The sequence below is a fragment of the Thunnus thynnus genome, chromosome 22, assembly GCF_963924715.1.
Source record: "Thunnus thynnus chromosome 22, fThuThy2.1, whole genome shotgun sequence".
NCBI lineage: Eukaryota > Metazoa > Chordata > Actinopteri > Scombriformes > Scombridae > Thunnus > Thunnus thynnus.
In genome coordinates, this window is record NC_089538.1 from 26,960,225 (window position 1) to 26,985,224 (window position 25,000).

At 41.4% G+C, this 25,000-nt stretch overlaps 3 protein-coding genes across 3 annotated transcripts in view; 2 read left to right on the top strand and 1 right to left on the bottom strand.

The window, feature by feature from the left end:
* Positions 1-25,000, bottom strand: part of LOC137174437 (H-2 class II histocompatibility antigen, I-E beta chain-like) — a 46,790-nt gene that overhangs the window by 11,503 nt on the left and 10,287 nt on the right. The gene's annotated exons all lie outside the window — the stretch shown is intronic.
* On the top strand, positions 785-3,496 carry LOC137174439 (rano class II histocompatibility antigen, A beta chain-like). The gene is made up of 4 exons (XM_067579709.1): positions 785-1,020; positions 1,203-1,270; positions 2,029-2,142; positions 2,970-3,496. The coding sequence occupies exons 1-4, from the start codon at positions 863-865 to the stop codon at positions 2,993-2,995; spliced, it is 366 nt and encodes a 121-aa protein (XP_067435810.1). The 5' UTR covers positions 785-862; the 3' UTR covers positions 2,996-3,496.
* Positions 19,422-25,000, top strand: part of LOC137174438 (RLA class II histocompatibility antigen, DP alpha-1 chain-like) — a 7,473-nt gene continuing 1,894 nt past the window's right edge. The window contains exons 1-3 of the mRNA XM_067579708.1: positions 19,422-19,580; positions 19,673-19,921; positions 24,481-24,765. Of these exons, the coding sequence (XP_067435809.1) occupies positions 19,508-19,580; positions 19,673-19,921; positions 24,481-24,765 (607 nt within the window). The 5' untranslated portion in view covers positions 19,422-19,507. The remainder of the gene's footprint in view (positions 19,581-19,672; positions 19,922-24,480; positions 24,766-25,000) is intronic.

The following is a 25,000-nucleotide window of genomic DNA, read 5'->3' on the forward strand; positions in this document are numbered from 1 at the left end:
GAAGTGATCAGTGAGCGGGAGACGTCTGCTCCTCCAGAGAGTCCAAGGACTGTTTCCTGGTCTTCATGACCCTGGTCTCAGTCACTGAACTCGTCCTAAAGCTCCTTTACTTCTCACGCCGACTGCATTATGAGCTTTAACCTGATTGACATGAACACATACTAACAACACACAGTAGCATCAGCTGCTACTGCAGTGAAATATGTGCTAACATAACTAGCGTGCTAATCACTGTTAGCATCTATCTGATGAACTGAGGTTATTTACATCCTGCAGGTTGCTGTCATGTCTGTTACCTGTCGGTTAAACTCTGCATCTACTGAAGTAACAAACATAAACAACCTTCACACAGCTCCTGTTTATCGTCTGACCAGCCCGTAGCTTTACTCTACAGCGTCTCCTCTACATCCCTCCACCTTCACAACTGGCTGACCAGTTGGTAACAACCAGTACAATTAACAACATGTCAGATGGACAACGTTACGTCCTCTGAGGTTCAGATGTGAGATAAACACGCTGCTCTCATGTAAACAACAAACAAACTAGTTGAACTGCATGAACGTCACCAACACAATGACAAAGATTTATTCATCTGTTTATAACGTGTTTTAATTCACTATGAACTGGATTAAACATTCAACTGAACTGGTTTTAATGGAATACTTTTAAACACTGAAGATTATTTATTCATCTCTATTTATTTACATATTTATTTGTCTAAATTGAAGTTTTTTAGACTGGACTACACAAACAACAACAACAACAACAACAACAATAATAATAATAATCATGTGACTGTGTTGCAGCTAAGCCTTACGTCCGGCTGCGCTCGGTGGCGTCCTCTTCTGGTAACCATCCCTCCATGTTGGTCTGCAGCGTCTACGACTTCTACCCCAAACAGATCAGAGTCACATGGCTCAGAGACGGACAGGAAGTCTCCTCTGATGTCACTTCCACCGATGAGATGGCGGACGCCGATTGGTACTACCAGATCCAGTCCCACCTGGAGTACACGCCCAGGTGAGTCCGGCTGCGGGTGATCAGTAAAGGTGAGGCGGCTCCGTCAGGACGCTTCGCTGTCAGTCAGGTTGAGTTTGTGGCTGAACGTTGAGCAGAATGATTTACTGAGAATGAAGGAAACTCAGCTCAGAATGTTGCTGCTGGAAGTTTGTCACAAACTCTGATGTTTGTTTGTGTTGAAGGTCTGGAGAGAAGATCTCCTGTATGGTGGAACACGCCAGCCTGCAAGAACCTCTGGTTACTGACTGGGGTAAAGACCTGTCTGTCTGCTCACCTGTCTGTCTGTCTGCTCACCTGTCTGTCTGTCTGTCTGTCTGTCTGTCTGCTCACCTGTCTGTCTGTCAGCTCACCTGTCTGTCTGCTCACCTGTCTGTCTGTCTGCTCACCTGTCTGTCTGTCTGTCTGTCTGTCTGTCTGCTCACCTGTCTGTCTGTCAGCTCACCTGTCTGTCTGCTCACCTGTCTGTCTGTCTGCTCACCTGTCTGTCTGTCTGCTCACCTGTCTGTCTGTCTGCTCACCTATCTGTCTGTCTGTCTGCTCACCTGTCTGTCTGCTCACCTGTCTGTCTGTCTGCTCACCTGTCTGTCTGTCTGCTCACCTATCTGTCTGTCTGTCTGCTCACCTGTCTGTCTGCTCACCTGTCTGTCTGCTCACCTGTCTGTCTGTCTGCTCACCTGTCTGTCTGCTCACCTGTCTGTCTGCTCACCTGTCTGTCTGTCTGCTCACCTGTCTGTCTGTCTGCTCACCTGTCTGTCTCTCTACCTGTCTGTGTGCTCACCTGTCTGTCTGTCTGCTCACCTGTCTGTCTCTCTACCTGTCTGTCTGCTCACCTGTCTGTCTGTCTGCTCACCTGTCTGTCTCTCTACCTGTCTGTCTCTCTACCTGTCTGTCTCTCTACCTGTCTGTCTCTCTACCTGTCTGACTCTCTTCCTGTCTGTGTGCTCACCTGTCTGTCTCTCTTCCTGTCTGTGTGCTCACCTGTCTGTCTCTCTACCTGTCTGTCCTCAGATCCGTCCCTGCCTGAGTCAGAGAGAAACAAGATCGCCATCGGAGCGTCAGGACTGATCCTGGGTCTGATCTTATCTCTGGCTGGATTCATCTACTACAAGAGGAAGTCCCAAGGTCAGAGCAGGAAACCAGTCTGACCAGTCTGATACCAGTCTGATACCAGTCTGACACCAGTCTGACCAGTCTGATACCAGTCTGACACCAGTCTGACCAGTCTGACACCAGTCTGACACCAGTCTGACCAGTCTGACACCAGTCTGACACCAGTCTGACACCAGTCTGACCAGTCTGACACCAGTCTGACACCAGTCTGACCAGTCTGACACCAGTCTGACACCAGTCTGACCAGTCTGACACCAGTCTGACACCAGTCTGACACCAGTCTGACCAGTCTGATACTAGTCTGACCAGTCTGACACCAGTCTGACCAGTCTGATACCAGTCTGACACCAGTCTGACACCAGTCTGACACCAGTCTGATACCAGTCTGACACCAGTCTGACACCAGTCTGATACCAGTCTGACACCAGTCTGACACCAGTCTGACACCAGTCTGATACCAGTCTGACCAGTCTGACACCAGTCTGACCAATCTGATACCAGTCTGACACCAGTCTGACCAGTCTGACACCAGTCTGACCAATCTGATACCAGTCTGACACCAGTCTGACACCAGTCTGATACCAGTCTGACACCAGTCTGACACCAGTCTGACCAGTCTGACACCAGTCTGACACCAGTCTGACCAGTCTGACACCAGTCTGACACCAGTCTGACCAGTCTGACACCAGTCTGACCAATCTGATACCAGTCTGACACCAGTCTGACCAGTCTGACACCAGTCTGACACCAGTCTGACCAGTCTGACCAGTCTGAGCAGGTTTAATGATGAGTCTGGTTCTGTTGTTGATCTTGTTCTCGTCTCTTCTTCTTTAATCCAGGACGCATTCTGGTCCCCTCTAACTGATCCTGCTTCTGGTCCTGGTCCTGGTCCTGGTCCTGGTCCTGGTCCTGGTCCTGGTCCTGGTCCTGGTCCTGCTACCTGCTGGAGTGACTCAGCAGCTGCTCTGATTCTCACAATGTTTTATATCCACTAACTGACTCATTAACTCTGCTTCAATCAATATATTTGAGTGATCTGATTGATTAGTGTGTGATTGGTCGATTAGTTGAAGTTTTTAAACACAATAAACCTTCAGAAAACCTTCAGAAAACCTTCTCAGCTGGTCTAACCCTGATCCAGGACCAGGAGATGTTATCGTTGACTGTGCTGCTCCTGGATCAGGTTTGTTCTGGACTCTGCTCTGATGCTTTACTGTGTGAAATCAATATGTTAAATTGATTAAGTGACTCGTTAACTCTGCTTCTGATCAATATAATCAATTATTTTAATAATTCTTTGGACTCAGTTTGATTGTTGGTTTGTTTATTTCTGCTGGAATATTTTAACAATAAATAAACAAACTCAGTCTGCTGCTGTTTGTGAATATCATTAATCAGTGGGGTCAGAGGTCATTAGGGTCAGAGGTCATTAGGGTCAGAGGTCATTAGGGTCAGAGGTCATTAGGGTCAGGGGTCATTGGGATGAGAGGTCATTAGGGTCAGGGGTCATTAGGGTCAGGGGTCATTAGGGTCAGGGGTCATTGGGGTCAGGGGTCATTAGGGTCAGGGGTCATTGGGGTCAGAGGTCATTAGGGTCAGAGGTGTCATTAGGGTCAGGGGTCATTAGGGTCAGAGGTCATTAGGGTCAGAGGTCATTAGGGTCAGAGGTCATTAGGGTCAGGGGTCATTAGGGTCAGGGGTCATTAGGGTCAGAGGTCATTAGGGTCAGAGGTCATTGGGGTCAGAGGTCATTGGGGTTAGACAACAACAACAAACCAGAACCTTGATCCCATTGATACAGAATGAAAATATAACAGTGAAATCAATAACTCTTTCACATCAGGAATTGTTTACATCACCTGATACTACAACATGCTTCCAGACAGGAAGTCGACCAGAAAGTATGCAGGATGCAATAATAACACTGATTCATAAGAGGAGCACAGACCCACAGTTGTGTGGGAGTTATGGATCAGAGTTATTGATTAATGTTGGTGCAAAGATCTTGGCTTTAGCAACAAGATTAGAGAGGTGTCTCCCTCCACTGATCCTCCCAGATCAGGTGGGTTTTATCTTTACTGGACATCAGCAGATAATCTACGCAGGCTGTTACACCTCACACGGCAAACAAGGAATGATGCAGAACCGATGGCGGCTTCATCTCTGGACGCAGAGAACGGCTTTGATAGAGTCCAGTGAGAGTATTTGTTTGTGATAGTTGAGGTTTTTGGGATCGATGGTTCATATATTAAATGAGTAAAGCTGTTGTACAGATGTCTAACAGCGTCTGTCCTCACAGACGGGAGTATTTCTACCCCTTTAAACTCTTGTGTGGGACCAGACAGGGTCCCCCTCTCTGGATCTTTGGTATCAGACATTAGAGACCACGTCAATATTAAAGACATTGGAAAAGAACATAAATGACTTTTATATGTGGATATCTTACCGCTGTCAAACTACCCAGAAACTACACTTACAGGTTTTTATCTTTGATTGGTTCTCAATGATTCTCAAGGATATAAAATGAATTGTTCTAAGTCTGAAGCAGTGCTTTTATCTAAATTATGACCCTGAGTATCCATGGTAACTGGCTTCCATCTGATTGGTTTATCTGGGTGTCATGATCACCCCAGGATTGGAAAACATAATGGATCTAAATTTACTGCCCCTTATCCAAGAAATTGAAAGTAATTTACTAAACTGGTCAGAACTGGGCCTTTCATTGATAGAAAGGATAAACATCTTAAAGATGATTGTAGTTCCACAGATTCATTATATTCATTATATTCCTCCAGCTTATAGGTGGGCAAGAAGCCCTCTTCAATAAGAAGATATTATATGCATCAGTGGAGGAGGGTGGTCTGGGACGCCCAAGAACAGACTGGTACCATTATGTCTTGTCACTCAGTCAGTTATCTAAATCAGATCTACCAGAGACCTGTGCTCCTGCTTGGGTAGCAGTGGAGGAAGAGCTGGTGGATCCCTTCTTAATGCAAGCTTTCCTCATCAGACAGGAGGGGATGTACCTTATAGAAACCCTGTCTGGCATTTACTAGAGACAGCTGGAGAAGACCTCATCAGACCTGCAACATGAATCCCTGTCATACCAACAGGTCGTCAATATGGTAAAATAAGTCACTGAAACTTAATAAAAACTCTATCATGTGATAATTGTGTGAGAGCAGGAATAATGCTAATGGAAGACCTGTTTGATGGGAACATTTACTCTCCTCTGAACAGCTGGTGTCTAAATATTATATTATATATTATTCAAATAAGTAATTGTATTACAACAGCAGACAAATCTTGCTATCAGGAGTTACGGTGATCAAGTTTGAAGCTCAGAGGGGGACATCCAGGTCTTATAACATGCTTAGAAAACATCAATCCCCCAAATACGAGGGTGTTGAGCTCACATGGGAAAGATCTTGGAACTGGTGTTGAAAGGGAAGCCTGGCAGAGAGTACAGAGACCACTCAGAGAACCTGGGTTACAATGTGACCATCTGTTCTCTATCGTATCCAGACTATCTCTCCACCCTACATATTACATATATATGGGGACTCTGGTAGACACACCATGAGGAAACCAAGCAGACCCAGCTGCTCCTGCAGGACCCTGAAACAGCAGGTTAGTTCATATAAGATGTCGCCCCCACCAGAGTCACCCATGTGCTCAAACAAAGGAACTTTTACAAATTTACACGACATAAACACCCATGACCAAAGCACAAGACCCCATCAAGACTTAGCTGGCCCCACCAGAGTCCAACTGTAATGGATGGAAGACCACCTAGCCTGCCAGGCTGCAAGGCTAGCTTTGAAGAAAAAGACATCACTCTGAGCCGAGGTCCATGGTCCCAGAGGCATGGTATGTCAGGCCATGTCCTGCTGCACTGAGCCCAGCACACACTCAGTGAATAAAGGTGCTGGCTGCTGTGTTCATGCAGTAGAACCTGATAAAGGTGGACGGGATCCACCAAGAGGCCTCCATGTGCTCTTGAAGTCTTTGGGGTCTGTGAGCTCAGACTGGTTCACGTTCATGTTGTTTAAAGACATGAATCTGTACAGCTGGAGCTGCCAGACTGTAGCTGTAACTTTGGTCACAAGGTGGCAGCGTTGAGACGGAGAACAGTTACTCTTTCTGTCTGTTGTTGTTGACCTGCAGTGATCCAGTTTATGTGAACGTGTCAGACTGGTTGGAGATGAACCAGATCTGAACAGAATCCATCACAAACCACCAGAAAGATCAACAACATGACGTTTCATAGAAACTCTTCATTGATTGTAAAGATTCAGATTTCATGAGTCTGATCCTCAACCAAGACTTCAGATGTGTTGATGAACTTTTATCAGAAAACATTCGGTAACTAAATATAAACATTATATGAACATTACGTCATTATTTCATCCTTATTATCAGATGAAATAACATCAGACTTTTGGTGCGAAGCTTCTCATGAAGCTTCTCTTCTGCACAGATGTGAAGTCTGACAGTCTGAACATGTGTCAGATATTTCTGCTCCTGTCATCTTGTGCAGAATTTTGAACATTGATTGTTTTAATGTGCATGTAAATATGTAAATATGTAAACATTTAAATATGTAAGCATGTAAATATGTGTGACAAGCTAACACTTCTATCAGTGCGCATGTGAAGGAGCAGCGTACGGCAAGCGGCGAGGGACACGTGACATCCGGCGGTGGTTCGCTAAAATGTTCAAAGTTAAATTAAAATTAAAAACTTCATATTTAAACAAAAAAAAACTGATGAGTTTCTGTGGCAGCAATAATGTTTTCAGATCTGTTTTAGTAACATGTATTATTATTATGATTATTATTATCATTATTATCATTATTATTATGATTATTATTATGATTATTATCATTATTATTATGATTATTATCATTATTATTATGATTATTATTATTATTATTATGATTATTATTATGATTATTATCATTATTATTATGATTATTATTATTATTATTATTATCATTATTATTATTATTATTATTATTATTATTATTATTATCATTATTATTATTATTATTATTATCATTATTATTATTATTATTATTATGATTATTATCATTATTATTATGATTATTATCATTATTATTATGATTATTATTATTATTATTATTATCATTATTATTATGATTATTATTATTATTATTATCATTATTATTATTATTATTATTATTATTATTATTATTATTATTATTATCATTATTATTATTATTATTATTATTATGATTATTATTATCATTATTATCATTATTATTATGATTATTATTATGATTATTATCATTATTATTATGATTATTATTATTATTATTATTATCATTATTATTATGATTATTATTATTATTATTATTATTATTATTATTATTATTATCATTATTATTATTATTATTATTATTATTATTATTATTATCATTATTATTATGATTATTATTATTATTATCATTATTATTATTATTATTATTATTATTACTATTATTATCATTATTATTATCATTATTATTATCATTATTATTATTATTATTATTATTATCATTATTATTATTATTATTATCATTATTATTATTATTATTATTGCTGTTTCTTTAACTACATGGAGTCACAGTCGGTGTTAAATCCTATAATGAGGGTTTAATATGGTGTTCAGGTGCAGTTTCAGACCAGCAGGAGGCGCTGCTGTCTCATGTCTGTATTAAACCTACAGTGAGAGTTCATTTATATAAATTCAGTGTTTTAAACACTTACTGCCGTCTGCACAGAGAACATGTTCACTAGGATTCACTGAGTTCACTGTCAGGTTATAAAAATAAAAACTATTAAACAATTAATTAAAAAATTCAAGTTAAAAAGAAAAGAAACAGCTGTAACTAACAGGTGAAACCAGCAGGAGGCGCTGCTGTCAATCTGCTGTTCTGATTGACTGGTTGATTGATTGATTGATTGATTGATTGATTGATTGACTTTATGGATTAACAGACATAAAACAAATATCCCAGAGATGACATGTTACACTCATTTCCAACATAAAATAATCAATAATCCTGAAATCCACAAACACGTCGTCACCATGTAAATAACAGAATAATAACGACCATATTATAAATAATAAATAATACATTATAATATATAATAATAATAAGTATGAGGCAGATTAATATGTAAAGTAACCTTTAGTCCTGCAGGTGTGATGATAAATGTGTGAACATGTGTGTGTGTGTGTGTTAGGGTTACCTGACCCTGACCTCCTCTCACGTTTAACATCTGGAAGAATCTGATCTTCATCATGAAGCAGCTCCATGAAAAGCTTCTGGCTGCATCATTCAGTCTAATAATGATTATTAATATCATTCAGTCCAGAAACTTTACATGAACACAAACCTGCTGATATCTGATATTAAACATGATGCAGCTTCTGTTGTTCATATTAATAACAGTTTAATATGGTGATCAGCTGCTGCTGGTCTGTTAGTACATGTAATCACAGTCTGTATTAAATCCTTTAATGAAGGATTAATATGGTGATCAGTGTGATAACAGACCAGCAGGAGGCGCTGCTGTCGTCTCTCTGACTCAGTTTGACAGTTTCATTTCTGAAAAAACAGTTGAGTTTAAACTGAGCAGCAAGATGAATTTATCCTATTATTATTATTATTATTATTATTATTATCATTACTATTATTATTATTATTATTATTATTATTATTATTATTATTATTATTATTATCATTACTATTACTATTATTATTATTATTATTATTATTATCATTACTATTATTATTATTATTATTATTATTATTATTATTATTATTATTATTACTAAGATGAATTTATGCTGCAGGTTCAGTGTGAGAGAAGCTTCTCTGACTGAAACTCATCAGTACGTTACTTTAAATAAACACTGCTCAGTGAAGACGTGAATAACTGTTAATACATGAGAATAAAATGTGAATAAACATGAATAAACATGAATAAAATGAGAATAAACATGAATAAACAGTGAATAAACATGAATAAAATGTGAATAAACATGAATAAAATGTGAATAAACATGAATAAAATGAGAATAAACATGAATAAAATGTGAATAAACATGAATAAAATATGAATAAACATGAATAAAATGAGAATAAACATGAATAAAATGAGAATAAACATGAATAAAATGTGAATAAACATGAATAAAATGAGAATAAACATGAATAAAATGTGAATAAACATGAATAAAATGTGAATAAACATGAATAAAATGTGAATAAACATGAATAAAATGAGAATAAACATGAATAAAATGTGAATAAACATGAATAAAATGAGAATAAACATGAATAAAATGAGAATAAACATGAATAAAATGTGAATAAACATGAATAAAATGTGAATAAACATGAATAAAATGTGAATAAACATGAATAAAATGAGAATAAACATGAATAAAATGTGAATAAACATGAATAAAATGTGAATAAACATGAATAAAATGAGAATAAACATGAATAAAATGTGAATAAACATGAATAAACAGTGAATAAAATAGACATAGATGTGAGAGCTCCTGACAGAGATCTGTTTAGATATATACATGTATTTATTTAATATATACTGTGAATATAAACATTTCACATTAAAGACAAAATTCTCCATAAAGTCATGTCAGATATTAATTATTGTAAAATGTTTGTCTTCAGCATCTCGTCTGATTTTAAAACATTAAAACATTTCAGTATTTTATAATCTTCTGTGTCTATTTGAGAAATAAAAACTCACTTTGTTTGTAAATAAACTGCTGTTTAAACAAACATCTTCTCCTGGTAACTGATGACTCATCAGCAGCGCTGCTTCTGATTGGCTGCTGAGTCCAACCTGAGCAGCTGTGAATTACTGGTGTTACCATGGTGATCCAGCAGGGGGCGTCTGAGCTCCTTCAGTCTGCTGCTGCTCAACATCAAACATCTTCTCCTGGTAACTGATGACTCATCAGCAGCGCTGCTTCTGATTGGCTGCTGACTGAACAGGAAGTGAAAGTAAGGCGGGACTTTCCAGAGCGAGCAGAGACGCTGCCGATCAGATTAAATATCAATATTCAACCTTTAACACTTTCATTTTATAGTTTATTATTCACAGAGAGATGAATGTGATGTATTCAGTGAAATATTAAACAGACAGAATAAAGAGTAAAGGTCAATACTGATTATTGATTTATTGACTGAGCCTGAAGTCAAACATCTACTGATCATTTTATTACCAAACACTCTGAAACACAGAGTTTAATTTTTACTGTATTTCAAAAACACATTAAAATGTCAATAAAATTACGAAACTACACAATAACTTTACATCTAATGTAAAATAAGATGAAATATTTAACTAGTTTTACACTTAATATGACGTTAAATTAAGATTAATGCAAATATAAACCTGTTTTACAAAAGTATTTCAATATTAAAACAATATAAATCAAATGTTTATCATTTTATTACATTAAATATAGATTAATCTAGAAGATTTTACATAAAAGTATGTAATGAAACTCAGTTTATAACAGTATATTTCTGTGTATTATGACGACCCCTCCGCTCCACCAGGTGCTCCTGTGTTCTGGTTCGTCTGCTGGTTTGCTTTTGTGTTTCAGGATCCGGGTTCATCATCGGCTTCATGAGCCACACCTGGTCCCGGTGTGGTCTCGGTTATAAAGCTTGGCCTTCCACCTCTCCTTCTTCTCAACTTCCACGTTTTATTATTTTTGTAAATAAATAAACTCGTCCTAACTGGCAAACTGGTCTGGTCTCCCATATCTACGAGCCGGGCTGTGACATATGGGGGCTCGTCTAGGCTTTGTTGACCCAGGTTGGCGTGGCGCCGGAGATCAGCTGTAGCGTAGTAAACTGTGCGCCTCGTTTCATGAATGAGTTGTGCAATCTGTTGTTGGGAGCCATTGACGAGGGCGGTAAGTTGTTTGTTCTGGAATAATGTGAACTGCTGTAGCGAGTTGCTGATTCGGTTGAGGGTTTTACTGGTGTTGCTGGTTATGCTGGTGAGTTCTGTCGGTTCTGTGCGCGGCCGTAGTAAATCACCGTTGTTCTGACCCGTGTTGGTCTTCAGAGCGGGTTCCCTTTGGGATTCGTTGGGGGTTGTTAGTGTGGCGGGAACGTGGCGGGAGCAGTTGTCTCGGGAGCACATCCGCGGCTGCAGGTGAGTCACCATGTTTATGGCTGTCGGGCTGAAGTGTGTAAATATCCGCCACAAGTAGCACCTGAAGACCAGGGGGGAGCTTAGCTAGACTCTGGTGAGGCAGGTAGGGGGACGGGGCTGCGGTGATGTTTGGCTGTGTCAGGAGTTATAGCTTGGTTTGTATCAGCAGGGTGGTGTTTGAGCAGGTCAGCTGTGCTGTGTTCAAGTCATGGCTAGTGTGGAGGATTTCTTGAAACCTCCGTCAGAGGAGTTATTGGAGCGCTGTTCACGTGAGCAGTTGTTGAGAATCGCTGAGCATTTTAAGCTGGAAGTCGGGGACAAGAGGCTGAAGGAGAACATTAAAGCTGTTGTTAAAGCTAACCGGACTGAACTGCAGGTTGTCAGACTGTGTCAGGCTGCTGGTCCTGGACTGGGAACTTCTGATGCACCTGGTACTGGTGAGACTGGGTTAACTTGTGAGCAGAGGAAGGAGTTGCTTCTGTTACAGACGGAAAGGGAGAAGCTGGCGAGAGAGGCAGAGATCAACAGACTGGAGGTGGAGGAGCGCAGGTTGAGTTTGAGTGCTTCTGTTGCTGCACCTGGTGGATCTGTTGCTTCTGGTTCTTTTGATGTCGCCAGTAATTTGTGTTTAGTTCCTCAGTTTAGTGAACGTGACCCAGATTCCTTCTTCTCTCTTTTCGAGCGGGTCGCTGAGAGTAGAGAGAGGTCGGACTCTGACCCAGTGAGAGCAGAGTAGGCTTCCTGTGCTCTCCCTGTCAGCACGCGTTGTAACAGTAAAGCTCTTTGCACACCAAGTCCGTTGTCTTCATCTGAAATTTTGCCTCATATTGCGAATTTTCGCGACGAATATCGTAATAAAACACATCGGACTCAGTGTGCAAGGTTTCTGTCAGATGATGGATTAAAAAAACGACTTGGTGTGCAAAGACCTGAAGGTTTATGCAACAGTCAAGGCTGCAGTGTTGAGGGCTGACGAGTTGGAGCCTGAGGCGTACCGCCAGAGGTTTCGGTCGTGGGAGAAGTCTGGGAGGCAGACACATGTTGAGATCACCAGGGAGCTGGTGACTCATTTCAGTCGGTGTGCTGCATTAGAAGTTGATACTTATGACGCTCTGTGTGATCTGGTCGTTCTGCAGCAGTTTAAAAACTCTGTTCCGTCATATTGCTGTTTACATCAACGAACATAAGGTGCAGACTGCTGCAGAAGCTGCTAAACTGGCAGATGAGTCTGTGCTGGTAGCAGGTTTCATGCTCCCGGTAGATGGGAGGAGAGAGCTGGTCCTCGTCTGAGGGGGCGAGTTCAGGCTGCACGGGGCCAGATGCAGGTTGACGCGACCAAAACATGCAACTACTGCAGAGGCAGAGGGCATCGGAAAGCTGACTGTCCTAAATAGTGGAGCGCAGGGCAAGTCTGCTGCGTGTGCTGTTTCTGTCAAGTCTCTGTCCTGTAATTTCTTGTCAGCAGGTCGGAGCTGAAGCAAAATGCAGGTTGGAGGAGTCGGACTTCTCAGCTTTCATGTCTGATGGCTGCGTGTCTCTAGTAGGGAGCGACGTCACCGTGCCGGTAAAAATGCTGAGAGACACCGGGGCTTTTGACTCGTATGTTGTGAGTTCTGTGTTTTCTTTCTCTCAGGAAACAGATACTGGAGATTTTGTTTTGATGCAGGGGGATGGGTTTAACAGTGTTGCCTGTTCCACTGCATTAACTGGTGCTAAACTGTGGGTTGGTCCAAGGTGAGGTCGCCGTGGTCGTGCGTCCTGCACTCCTGATTGAGGGTGTGGACATCATGCTGGGGAACGATCTGGCTGGTAGCCGTGTGTGGGCCGATGGTCCACCGCCACCTAGAGTAACGTCTTCACCATCTGTTACGGGGAACCTAGATGAAAGTGCTCAGTGCTTCCCTGACGTGTTTACAGCGTGTGCGGTAACACGGGCCAGGCGCCGTGCGGAGGTGGAGCCTGAGCCTGCGTCTGAGCAGGATGGAGCAGGGGAGAGTGGGGCATTCTCTGTTGCTGTTCCTGATTCTCTTCTGTCTGTTTCTCGCAGTGACCTGGCGGCGGAGCAGAGAGCTGATCCCTCTCTGAATCAGCTGTTTGAGGCGGTTATCACTGCTGATGCTGGGAAGAGTGCTGCAAATGGTTACGTGCTGCAGGACAACCTGTTGGTGAGGAAATGGGTGCCACATGGGGAACACTTTGTTGGTAATCCAGTTTTCCAGATTGTTGTTCCTTCCAAGTTTCGTGAGGAAGTGTTGAAAGCTTCTCATGATCAGTCAGGACATCTGGGGGTCCGTAAGACGTATGATACATCAAAACATGTCATACATGTCAGTTGCCTGTTCGAGCTGGGCGTCATCTTGCTTGTTGGTCGATAAGTCTGATAAGAGCTCTAGATTCTGTACCGACTATCGTAAAGTAAACAGGGTCACCAAACCAGACGCTTATCCACTGCCGTGCATGGAGGACTGCGTGGATCAGGTCGGCTCAGCTCGGTATGTCAGTAAATTTGATTTACTGAAGGGTTATTGGCGAGTACCTCTGTCCTAAAGAGCCAGGGACATTTCATCTTTCATTACTCCCTCTGGTCTGTTCTCTTACACTGTTGTGAGTTTTGGGTTACGCAGCGCGCCGGCGACCTTCCAGCGCCTGATGAACCTGGTTGTGTCTGGGCTGGATGGATGTGCTGTGTACCTGGATGACGTGGTGATTTACAGTGACACATGGGAAGAACACTTGGTTCATATCAGGAAGCTGTTTGACCGTCTGAAGGATGCACGCCTGACAGTTAACTTAGCACAGTGTGAGTTTGCTGGGGCCACCGTCACATATCTCGGTAAGGTAGTTGGGACTGTGCGTCCGGTGCAAAAGTAACTGCAATCCAGAAGTATCCACTGCCAACAACTGAGAAGGAACTGCAGCGGTTTCTGGGTCTTGTCGGTTATTATCACAGTGTTTGTAGAAACTTTTCTGCGGTCGTAGCTCCTCTGACAGATCTGTTAAAGGGAAAGTTTGTTTGGTCAGCTTCTTGTCAACGAGCTTCTGAAAATGTGAAACCTGTCCTTTGCTCAGCTCCTGTTCTTGCAGCTCCATGCATGGATCGACCTTTGAAGCTGCATGTGGATGCGAGTGATGTGGGAGCGGGTGCTGTCTTGGTTCAGGGTGATGACGGTGGTGTTGAACGTCTCTGTGATCGAGAAGGAGACGCTTGCACTAATTTACAACACTTTGAAGTCTATGTTGACTCTGGTTCTGTTCCTCTGGTGGTCTACACAGACCACAACCCAACTGCATTCACTGCGTTGTCCAAACCGCAGGCTGATGCGGTGGGTTTTATCTCTGCAGTCTTACTGTTTGGATGTTCGTCACATTAAAGGCTCTGACAATATTGTGGCCGACGCCTCATCCAGAGCAGCTTGCTCTCAAGTTTTACTGTCCTGTGTAACGTCTCTGGCCTTCTATCTCTCTCTGTCACTCTGAAATGCTTCTCCAGGCGCCACAGCTGCTGGGTTGCAGAGAGGAGTTTGATTGGCTGGTATGTATACATGTATACGGTTAAGGAGTTAAGGTTTAGTTAAAGACATATTATCAAACTATGTAGCTGCCCACCAAGTGTTTTGATATGTGAAGTCGCTGCTGTCTGCTGGTATTCCTGGTGGGAATCCCGTCTTTATGGGGGAGTGACGACCCCCCCGCTCCACCAGGTGCTCCTGTGTTCTGGTTCGTCTGCTGGTTTCCTTTTGTGTTTCAGGATCCGGGTTCATCATCGGCTTCATGAGCCACACCTGGTCCCGGTGTGGTCTCGGTTATAAAGCTTGGCCTTCCACCTGTCCTTCATCTCTCCTCTTCCTCTCCCAGCGCGGCGCGGCACGGCTGACTTCCATGTTTTCTGTTTTCATTTATTATTTGTGTAAATAAATAAACTTGTCCTGACTGGCAAACTGGTCTGGTCTCCCATATGTGTCGCAGCCTACGAGCCGGGCTGCGACAATATTATATTATTATATTAATATTATAATATTATATTAATATATTAATATTATAATATTATATTAATATATTAATATTACAACATTATGTTATTATATTAATATTACAATATTATATTAATATATTAATATTACAATATTATATTAATATATTAATATTATAATATTATATTAATATATTAATATTACAATATTATATTAATATATTAATATTATAATATTATATTAATATATTAATATTATAATATTATATTAATATATTAATATTACAACATTATGTTATTATATTAATATTACAATATTATATTAATATATTAATATTACAATATTATGTTATTATATTAATATTACAATATTATATTAATATATTAATATTATAATATTATATTAATATATTAATATTACAATATTATGTTATAATATTATATTAATATATTAATATTATAACAGTGGTTAATCTGATTTAATCTGATGGTGTTTTAGATCATATTTATACAGAAACACAGAAAACTGTTGATAAACTGTCAGGCAGCAGTTTAATATCAGACATCAGTGTGAGATCAATGAGTTGTTCTTCATCAAACAGCTGTAACACGTTTATTTAATAATCAATAATATCAGACATCAGTGTGACTGTCTGCTCTAACAACTGATGACTCATCAGCAACTCTGCTTCTGATTGGCTGCTGACACTGAAGTGAAAGTAAAGAGTCTAAAGAGTCGGGACTTTCCAGAGACGCTGTGTGTGTGTGTGTGTGTGTGTGTGTGTGTGAGTGTGTGTGTGTGTGTGTGTGTGTGTGTGTGTGTGAGTGTGTGTGTGTGTGTGTGAGTGTGTGTGTGTGTGAGTGTGTGTGTGAGTGTGTGAGTGTGTGAGTGTGTGTGTGTGTGTGTGTGTGTGTGTGTGAGTGTGTGTGTGTGTGTGTGTGTGTGTGTGTGTGAGTGTGTGTGTGAGTGTGCGAGTGTGTGTGTGTGTGTGTGTGTGTGTGTGAGTGTGTGTGTGTGTGTGTGTGTGTGTGTGTGTGTGTGTGTGTGTGAGTGTGTGTGTGTGTGAGTGTGTGAGTGTGTGTGTGTGTGAGTGTGTGTGTGAGTGTGTGAGTGTGTGAGTGTGTGTGTGTGTGTGTGTGTGTGTGTGAGTGTGTGTGTGAGTGTGTGAGTGTGTGTGTGTGTGTGTGAGTGTGAGTGTGTGTGTGTGTGTGTGAGTGTGTGTGTGTGAGTGTGAGTGTGAGTGTGAGTGTGTGTGAGTGTGTGAGTGTGTGTGTGTGTGTGTGTGTGTGTGTGTGTGAGTGTGTGTGTGTGTGGGGGGGGGGGGGGGACGCTGCTGATTTCCTGGTTTGGATCGACGCCTGAAGGCAGCGTGTGGTCGGACTGGTTTAGAGGAACAAAACCAGTCTGATCACATGACTCTGCTGTTCCACTGATTCACAGACTGAAGTTTCAACAAACAGCAACAGAAACAGAAGATATAAAAACATCTAAGAGCTGATATTAACTGAGCTGAATATAAAGATCAGAGTGATGAAACTCTGCAGTTTACAGGTTGATTCAAAGCACAAAGTTTCTTTTCTACTGAACTTTACATTTAATCAATAATCACATGAAGCAAACGAGATTCACTCTGAATGTTGTTAAAGCTTCACGTTTCTCCTGGTTGTCTTCATCAGCCTGGAGTTTGTTCTTCATGAGGAAGATGAGCACTGAGCAGATAACTGAGATAAACATCCAGTCTGTGATGGGTCTCTACAGATGGTGATTGTGATGTTTCACAGATGCAGCGGTCATGTGACATGTTGGACTTTAACATATCAGCTGAATATCAGACGTCTCTGATTATAAAACGTAAACAAGTGAAATTCTTCTCATCAGTCTTTCTCTCCTGTCACTGATCGCTGAGACGTTGTTTGAACGTTGTTTGAACGTTGTTTGAATGTTGTTTGAACGTTGTGCAGACGTTATCTGGCTGTCAGCTGGACGTCTTTTCTGAACGTTACAGCGTTACATCATCATCAGACCTGTTCAGCTTCTCTGATCCGGTTTCTGGAGGAAGTTTTAAGACTGAAACACTCTCTAGTTCTCTGGATTATACATTAAAGTCTCAGCTTTAATCTGAGCAGGTTTACATCAGTATAACTGAGTCCTGGGTCCTGAGTCCTGGGTCCTGAGTCCTGGGTCCTGAGTCCTGAGTCCTGAGTCCTGGGTCCTGGGTCCTGGGTCCTGGGTCCTGGGTCCTGGGTCCTGGGTCCTGGGTCCTGGGTCCTGAGTCCTGAGTCCTGAGTCCTGTGTCCTGGGTCCTGGGTCCTGGGTCCTGGGTCCTGGGTCCTGAGTCCTGTGTCCTGGGTCCTGGGTCCTGGGTCCTGAGTCCTGTGTCCTGTGTCCTGGGTCCTGGGTCCTGGGTCCTGGGTCCTGAGTCCTGTGTCCTGGGTCCTGGGTCCTGGGTCCTGTGTCCTGTGTCCTGGGTCCTGGGTCCTGGGTCCTGTGTCCTGGGTCCTGGGTCCTGGGTCCTGGGTCCTGGGTCCTGGGTCCTGTGTCCTGGGTCCTGGGTCCTGGGTCCTGTGTCCTGTGTCCTGGGTCCTGGGTCCTGGGTCCTGGGTCCTGTGTCCTGAGTCCTGGGTCCTGGGTCCTGGGTCCTGTGTCCTGTGTCCTGGGTCCTGGGTCCTGGGTCCTGGGTCCTGGGTCCTGAGTCCTGGGTCCTGAGTCCTGGGTCCTGGGTCCTGGATCTGGTCTCTGTACAGGACTGCATGGCGACACACAGCTGCAACCTGGTGATTCGGTTCACTGACGACAACCAGCCTGAAGAGGAGAGAAAGACAAACTGACACAACTTCTCTCAACATCCAGGAGACCAAAGACCTGATCAGGGACTACAGGAAGGACCAGCAGGCTCCAGGACCACTTTCTCCAGCAGACCAGCAGGCTCCAGGACCACTTTCTCCAGCAGACCAGCAGGCTCCAGGACCACAGACACTGACGGCCTGCAGCCTTCCTGATGTCAGTCACACATATAGATATTTATTGATACATGGTAGGCAGGACACATACATACAGTACAGTCAGATGGTCTTTATACTCTTATTTCTTTTACGGTTGTAAATATTTGTATTTATTGTTGATGTGAAACCTGTTTGTCGTCTTATATTCTGTAACGTAACAATAAAGAATCACCGCAGACTCCTTCAGCTCCTGCTTGTCGTGATCTTCAGTCTGAGGTCATGTGACCGACGCGGCCCGTCGAGGATTTTCCACCTCGTCACCCTGAAAAGCAGTTTGTTGCTTTAGTTGTTGTTTAGGACGATCGTCCTGCTGAGTGAAGAGTGTTGATGCTGCTGTAAACTCCACATTCGTCCTGTTGCTGCTGTCAGCAGTGAAACCGTCAGGAAATGTCAGAATAACGTTTATATAACTTATATAAATCTGACACTTTCCTCTTTCATCGTTTGTTTCCTGTTTGTTGCAGAACTGCTGCTTTTCCTTCTGATCATTATGATAAACTGTGTTTCTATCTGCAGCTCAGTGACGTTCACAGAGCTGAAATATAAACAACACAATCACATAAATACAATAAAAGAATCATAAATATAAACAACACAATCACATAAATACAATAAAAGAATCATAAAGATTAAAGTATTGATACGGCTTCAAATACTGAGAATGATTCACTGATCAATTTATTGGAACATCTGTTCAATAACCTAATAAAACAGCTGATATTGATTATAGTTCATGAAACAGTTTCTGTCGTCAGGAAGGAGATAAATGATGATGATGATGATGATGATGATGATGATGATGATGATGTACTGAGGTCGTAGTGATGATGATGATGATGATGATGATGATGATAGTGATGATGATGATGATGATGATGATGATGATGATGATGTTTTATATTAATGTTCAGCAGAGAAGTTTTAATAAAACAAAGTTTTAATAAAACTATGGTGACTTCTCATCAGCTGCTGGAACAAAATAAACTCAGATTCACTAAAACTTCACAGTTTTAAGAGTTTATTGATTACTGATCGAGTCCGTCTGCAGCTGTCTGAGTCTACCTGGTCACTGATGACATCACATGATCTCTGCTCTGTGATTGGCTGAGCTGTGTGTAAGAGCTCAGCTGCTGCTGACTTTCTGTCAGTCGCTCAGAGTCTGTCAGAGAGTTTCAGAGAGTTTCAGCTGATGAAGATGAAGGTGATGAAGGTGATGAAGGTGTGGGAGCTGCTCCTCATCCTCTCCTGTGTCTCAGCAGACAGTAAGTGTTTGACTCTTTAAACTCATTTCAGCTCTGATACACTGAGACAAACACAGACAGATTAAACATCAGTGTTTCTGTTTCCTCTTCAGTTATACATGACGATCTTGCTATCAACGGCTGTTCAGAGTCTGATGGAGAGGACATGTACGCACTGGATGGTGAAGAGTTGTATTACGCCGACTTCACCAACAAGAGAGCAGTTTACCCTGCGCCTGACTTTATAGATCCTATCAGCTACGGGGAGGACGCTTTTCAAAACTCTCAGGCTAACCTGGAAATCTGCCAACGGAACCTGAAAATAGCTCAAGAGGCCTATAAGAACATACCACGACAGCTCGGTAAGACAAATATCACACTCAGATATTCTGGTTCTTTTATTGGTATTTAAAGTACAGATCAGCAGTGATAGTAAATGTTCATGATGTTTAAATAATATTTCATTGATCATTTGATCTCTACTGGTAAAACAGCGTCTGATCAATCACACTTTAGATCACATGACCTGTCGGGTCCAACTGACTCGATTTCTCTTTTATATTAAATCTGATCAAAGAAATTCAGATTTATGAAACTAAACATCTTTTTAACTGCATTTAACTTCCTGGTTTGTTTGTAATTATTAAAAACTGAAACTCATCATGAGAGAAAACAGATCATTATAAATATTTATTAAAATTTATTTATATTTCTCAGATTCATTCACTTTGAATCCATAAATTAATCTAATTGATTTATTGATTTCTGCACTCAGAGGGAAAAAGACATTAAATAATGAAGAAATATTTAAGATTCCTGAATTAAAAGAACATTTTAGATTTAAATGAAAACAAATGTTCAGATATTAGATCATGTCAACATGTTAATAATCAACCCTGTTAACCTGTCAATAGAAACACTTCTGGTACCACAGTGGATATTATATTATTACCTGAGAAACAGTTTGTACATATCACAGTCCCTCTTTAAAACTTCTCCTTCATGGTGGCTCTTTGTCAGAGTTTATGTCTCAATAAACAAACATCAGAGTGATGTTGATAGTCTGGCTGTTAGCCACTATCAGGCTAGTAGCGCTAGCAGTAACGTTAGCTTGATTATCTGCTTGTCTGACTCTCTGGCTCCTTGTGTTTTAATGCTCCTGATCTGTACTTTCTCTCCATTTTACCTCTTATTAGATTAAAAACGCATCACCTTGATGATTAACTTGACAGTGTGTGACAACATGCTGCATTCACGTTCACACAGCTTTTAAAACTCCTGGTAGCCAAACAGAGTGGTGGGGCCCAGTTAGGGGGGCACTAAGGGGGTGGAATCAACGACAAAACAAACAGGCCACAGCGCCACAGCTGGTGCTGTTTGCTGTATGAGACAGAACCTTTTATCAGGGGTTGGAGCTCATCTCTGGTCTGCAGAGACACAGATCTGGGGTCTCATTTATAAAACAGTGCGTAGGATCCACACTAAAAGTGCACGTGTGCACAAAAAATAATCAGATTTATAAAACCGTGTGTACACACAGATGCACGTATTTCCCTTCATAGATCACCGTGGAAATGTGCACGTGGATCAGCCTCATGTCCCGCCTCCTTCAACGCACCAATCAGTCTCTCTGTCTTTAGACGCCCGACCAATCAGTGTCGAGAGTCAGCGTATCGGACCCGCCCTCGTCACTCGCGCTCAGCAGCAGCAGAGGAGGGACCGCAGCAGCCATGAACGGACTTTTACCGTTTTATTTCCACGTTTTCAGACGTCTTGAACTTCTGTGTGTAACCAAAACAAGCATAAACAACTTATGGTAAAGTCAGACATCTCTGGTTAAATGTTACCCTGCAGCGGGCCAGCTCCCAGTTAACCAGTATGAGTCGTTTTTACACCACACACTCAATATCTACTGTACAATAAACACTGTAGTGGTTGATATTGACATACAGGTGTTTCTCTAACTGACACAGTGAGTGCAGGTGGTGAAGATGTGGCGGTGAGTGTGTGTGGCAGCCACCGCGGTGTCTCCAGTGTCTCTGCGCTTAACAACACACATAAACTACACGGGAACTAAACTCATACCTGCTGATATATGCACAGTATAACCAAACATTAAACATCTATCAACACTCTGTCCTGCTAATATGTTTTAGTTACGTTTGTTTAAGTTATTGATGTCATCTTGGATTTCTACAATGGATGATGATAATGTCATCAGTTAGTTAACGTGTCTGAGGTGAAAATGAATCAGTATATTCACACTGAGCTCCTATCAGAGAAAGGAAAGCCTTTACTGACTGTACTGATTAAATTAAAATAAAGATATAAAAATAAAGATAAAATCTTGTGATTAAATGTGTTTATAGTTTATAAATTAATAACAAATGAGAAAAACAAACAGCTTCTGTGTTTCTGAGTCTGACTGATAAATAACGTTCAGCAGGAATGAAACAAACTTCATATTTAAACACATCAGTGTGAAAGTTTTGCTGGTTGTTGATGTTTATGAATCTATAGATTAAAGTCTGTGATTATTTCAGCAACTGTTGAGTCTGAGTTACAGTTTTATACTTTATTAAACTGTTATTAAAAATGACATAAACAATGTAAAACAGCAATAAATAAAAGTTTATTGTCAGATACATTAAAAACATTTAATGTACTTTTCTGCTATAAATATATTTTCATACATTTAATCAGGTCAACACTCCACTGGGAGCTGATTTAACCTCTAACCAGGTTCAGCATCACCTGATGAATACAGTTAAATGTTCCTGGATGGTTGATCCAGTGTTCTGGGTCAACAGTCTGATCAATAAACGATCATATTGGAGATATGATCAGCATTAATGTGCAGCTAAACAAGAGGCTGTTCAATAAGACAGTACTTCACTATACACAGCACATATTACTATTACAATACTATATACTGTATATATACAGTAGTATTACAATACTATATACACACCTTAGTATTATAATATATAATATATGCTGATTCAAATCTGGCTGTAAAATATTAATAATTAACACAAACTCAGTGGTTATTTGGTGCTAATATGCAGGTGTGTACTCTCTCTGTATGTCAGCACTAACTGATCAGAGGCTGAAAACATTGACGATGTTCAGATCAGTGATCGATACAGAAACAGATCGACGCAGACAAACATGGCTGCCAACAGAAGGAAGGTTGTTCTCACTGTGATCTGACAGAGCTTCACTGTCTCTGAGGGAACTAAACATTCATTAACAAGCAGCATCATCTGTCCAGAAATCCTCCACCAACAATCATCCTACATGTTGGTAGAAAGCAGCTAAACGTTTATCTGCCTGCAACTAAGAGAAAAGTCTCCTCATTTATTCTACTGTGTTCAATCTTTCTATTGTTGGGCTTCAACCAACAAAGAAGGCCTACGTGTAACCTGTGAAGCGAAACCACGAGGTGCCTCATTTCCTTTGTTCCCCCTGAGACAAAGGAACAGCGCCAAAAGGCTGCTCACAAACTCCATATCCCAAAATGCACCAATTTCACACCTAAGTGCTAAACAGGAAACAGTCTCAACAAACAAACAGTCTCTCAGTGGCAGAGACGCTCCACAGAGGAGCGTCATGATGACACAGCCGTGAACAACAGCAACTCACTTTCTCCTTCACGGTGGCACAAACACAGCAGTTGTCCCGAGCGGGACAAACACAAAACAGTCTAGCGTGGTGAACACAACTAACAGGCATCAAACTTTAAATACTCCTCAGAGTAAAGCAGGAAAAATGGACTCAGCGGTCCGTCAACAACACAGAAAACAATAGCAATAAAACTAAAAAGCTAAAGTTTAACAACAGCACTGATGCTGAAACTAACACACAAACTAACACTGCCTCTGTCCAGACTTAAACCTCTTACTTGGTCGCTTCAGAGAGCGAGCAGAGTGTGTGTTCAGTCCATCTTTCGGTCCGGCTCTGTTCCTCAGTTCAGATGCTGACGGTGGCCGTCCTCCTGCTGTCAGCAAAGGTTTTACAGCAAGCTGGTCCTCAGTGGCGGAGAAAACAGCAGTCGACTCAGTTGAAGAAGAGCGGGGCAGAGAAGTTCTGTGTCTTCCTGAAGAAACTCAGTTTCTTCCTTCTGCAGGAGGTCAGAGCGAAGGGCCGATGATGTCACAGCTGTGTCATCATGACTTCCTCTGTGCAGGAGCATCTCTGCCAATGAGAGACTGTTTGTTGAGACCGTTTCCTGTTTAGCACCTAGGTGCAAGTGAACAGTGCATGTTGGGATATGGAGTCCGAGATGGACTCTCTTTGTTCTCAACTGGGCGCCGTTTCCTGTTATCAGACCTTGTGAGTTGGATGCAGACCTGCTTTGTCTCATAGAGTATGAAGCCCAACAACTGTTTGATCAATACAGCACATATGTTTGGAGCAGAATGCATCACATCTGCATTTAAAACAGGCTGAAACCTGCAGGAAATCTGACTCTGACGATTGATTAAACTGATTCTGATCATCCTTCAGGGATTTAGTCAACTCAGTGATCACCGTGTTGTTCAGGTTTGTTATTGTTGCATCTCCAGAGTTCAGCCATGAAGTTGGTGAATAAAATATCAAAACCAAAAGGACTGAAACTAAAATTATGAAAATAAGAAGAAATTACGGTTGTAAGTATTAGAATTTATTGTCCTTTAAGTTCCCAACTGAACCCGAGGATACCCTGCATTTATGTACAAGGATTGAAAGTGAATATTTATTTAGTATTTTATTAGATTTGTATTAAAGAATGTGCTTAAATGTTTGATTTTTATTATACAGTCAGTAAAAAGATGATTTTAAACTGTAAAATATTGACCCTCTGTGGAGAGATGGAGAATATAATACATGATTCTGTAGTTAATGCATCTATATTGTACTGAACTCTGTTGTTCAACAGATCCTCCTTCAAGTCCGATAATCTACCCGAAAGACGACGTGGAGTTCGGAGTCCAGAACACGCTGATCTGTCATGTGACCGGTTTCTTCCCTGCTCCTGTTAAAGTCTCCTGGACCAAGAACGGACAGAAGGTGAACGAAGGAACCAGCATCAATGTTCCCTTCCCCAACAAAGACGGTTCCTACAGACAGTCCTCCAGACTGGAGTTCATCCCTCAGCAGGGAGACATCTACCGCTGTAGAGTGACTCACCCAGCACTGACCGAACCACTGACCAGGATGTGGGGTGAGAAACTATTTACATCTACAGTTAACTGACCAAACTACAGCTAATCAGAGAGATAACTGACCAAACTACAGTTAATCAGAGAGATAACTGACCAAACTACAGCTAATCAGTGAGATAACTGACCAAACTACAGCTAATCAGTTAGATAACTGACCAAACTACAGCTAATCAGAGAGATAACTGACCAAACTACAGCTAATCAGTGAGATAACTGACCAAACTACAGCTAATC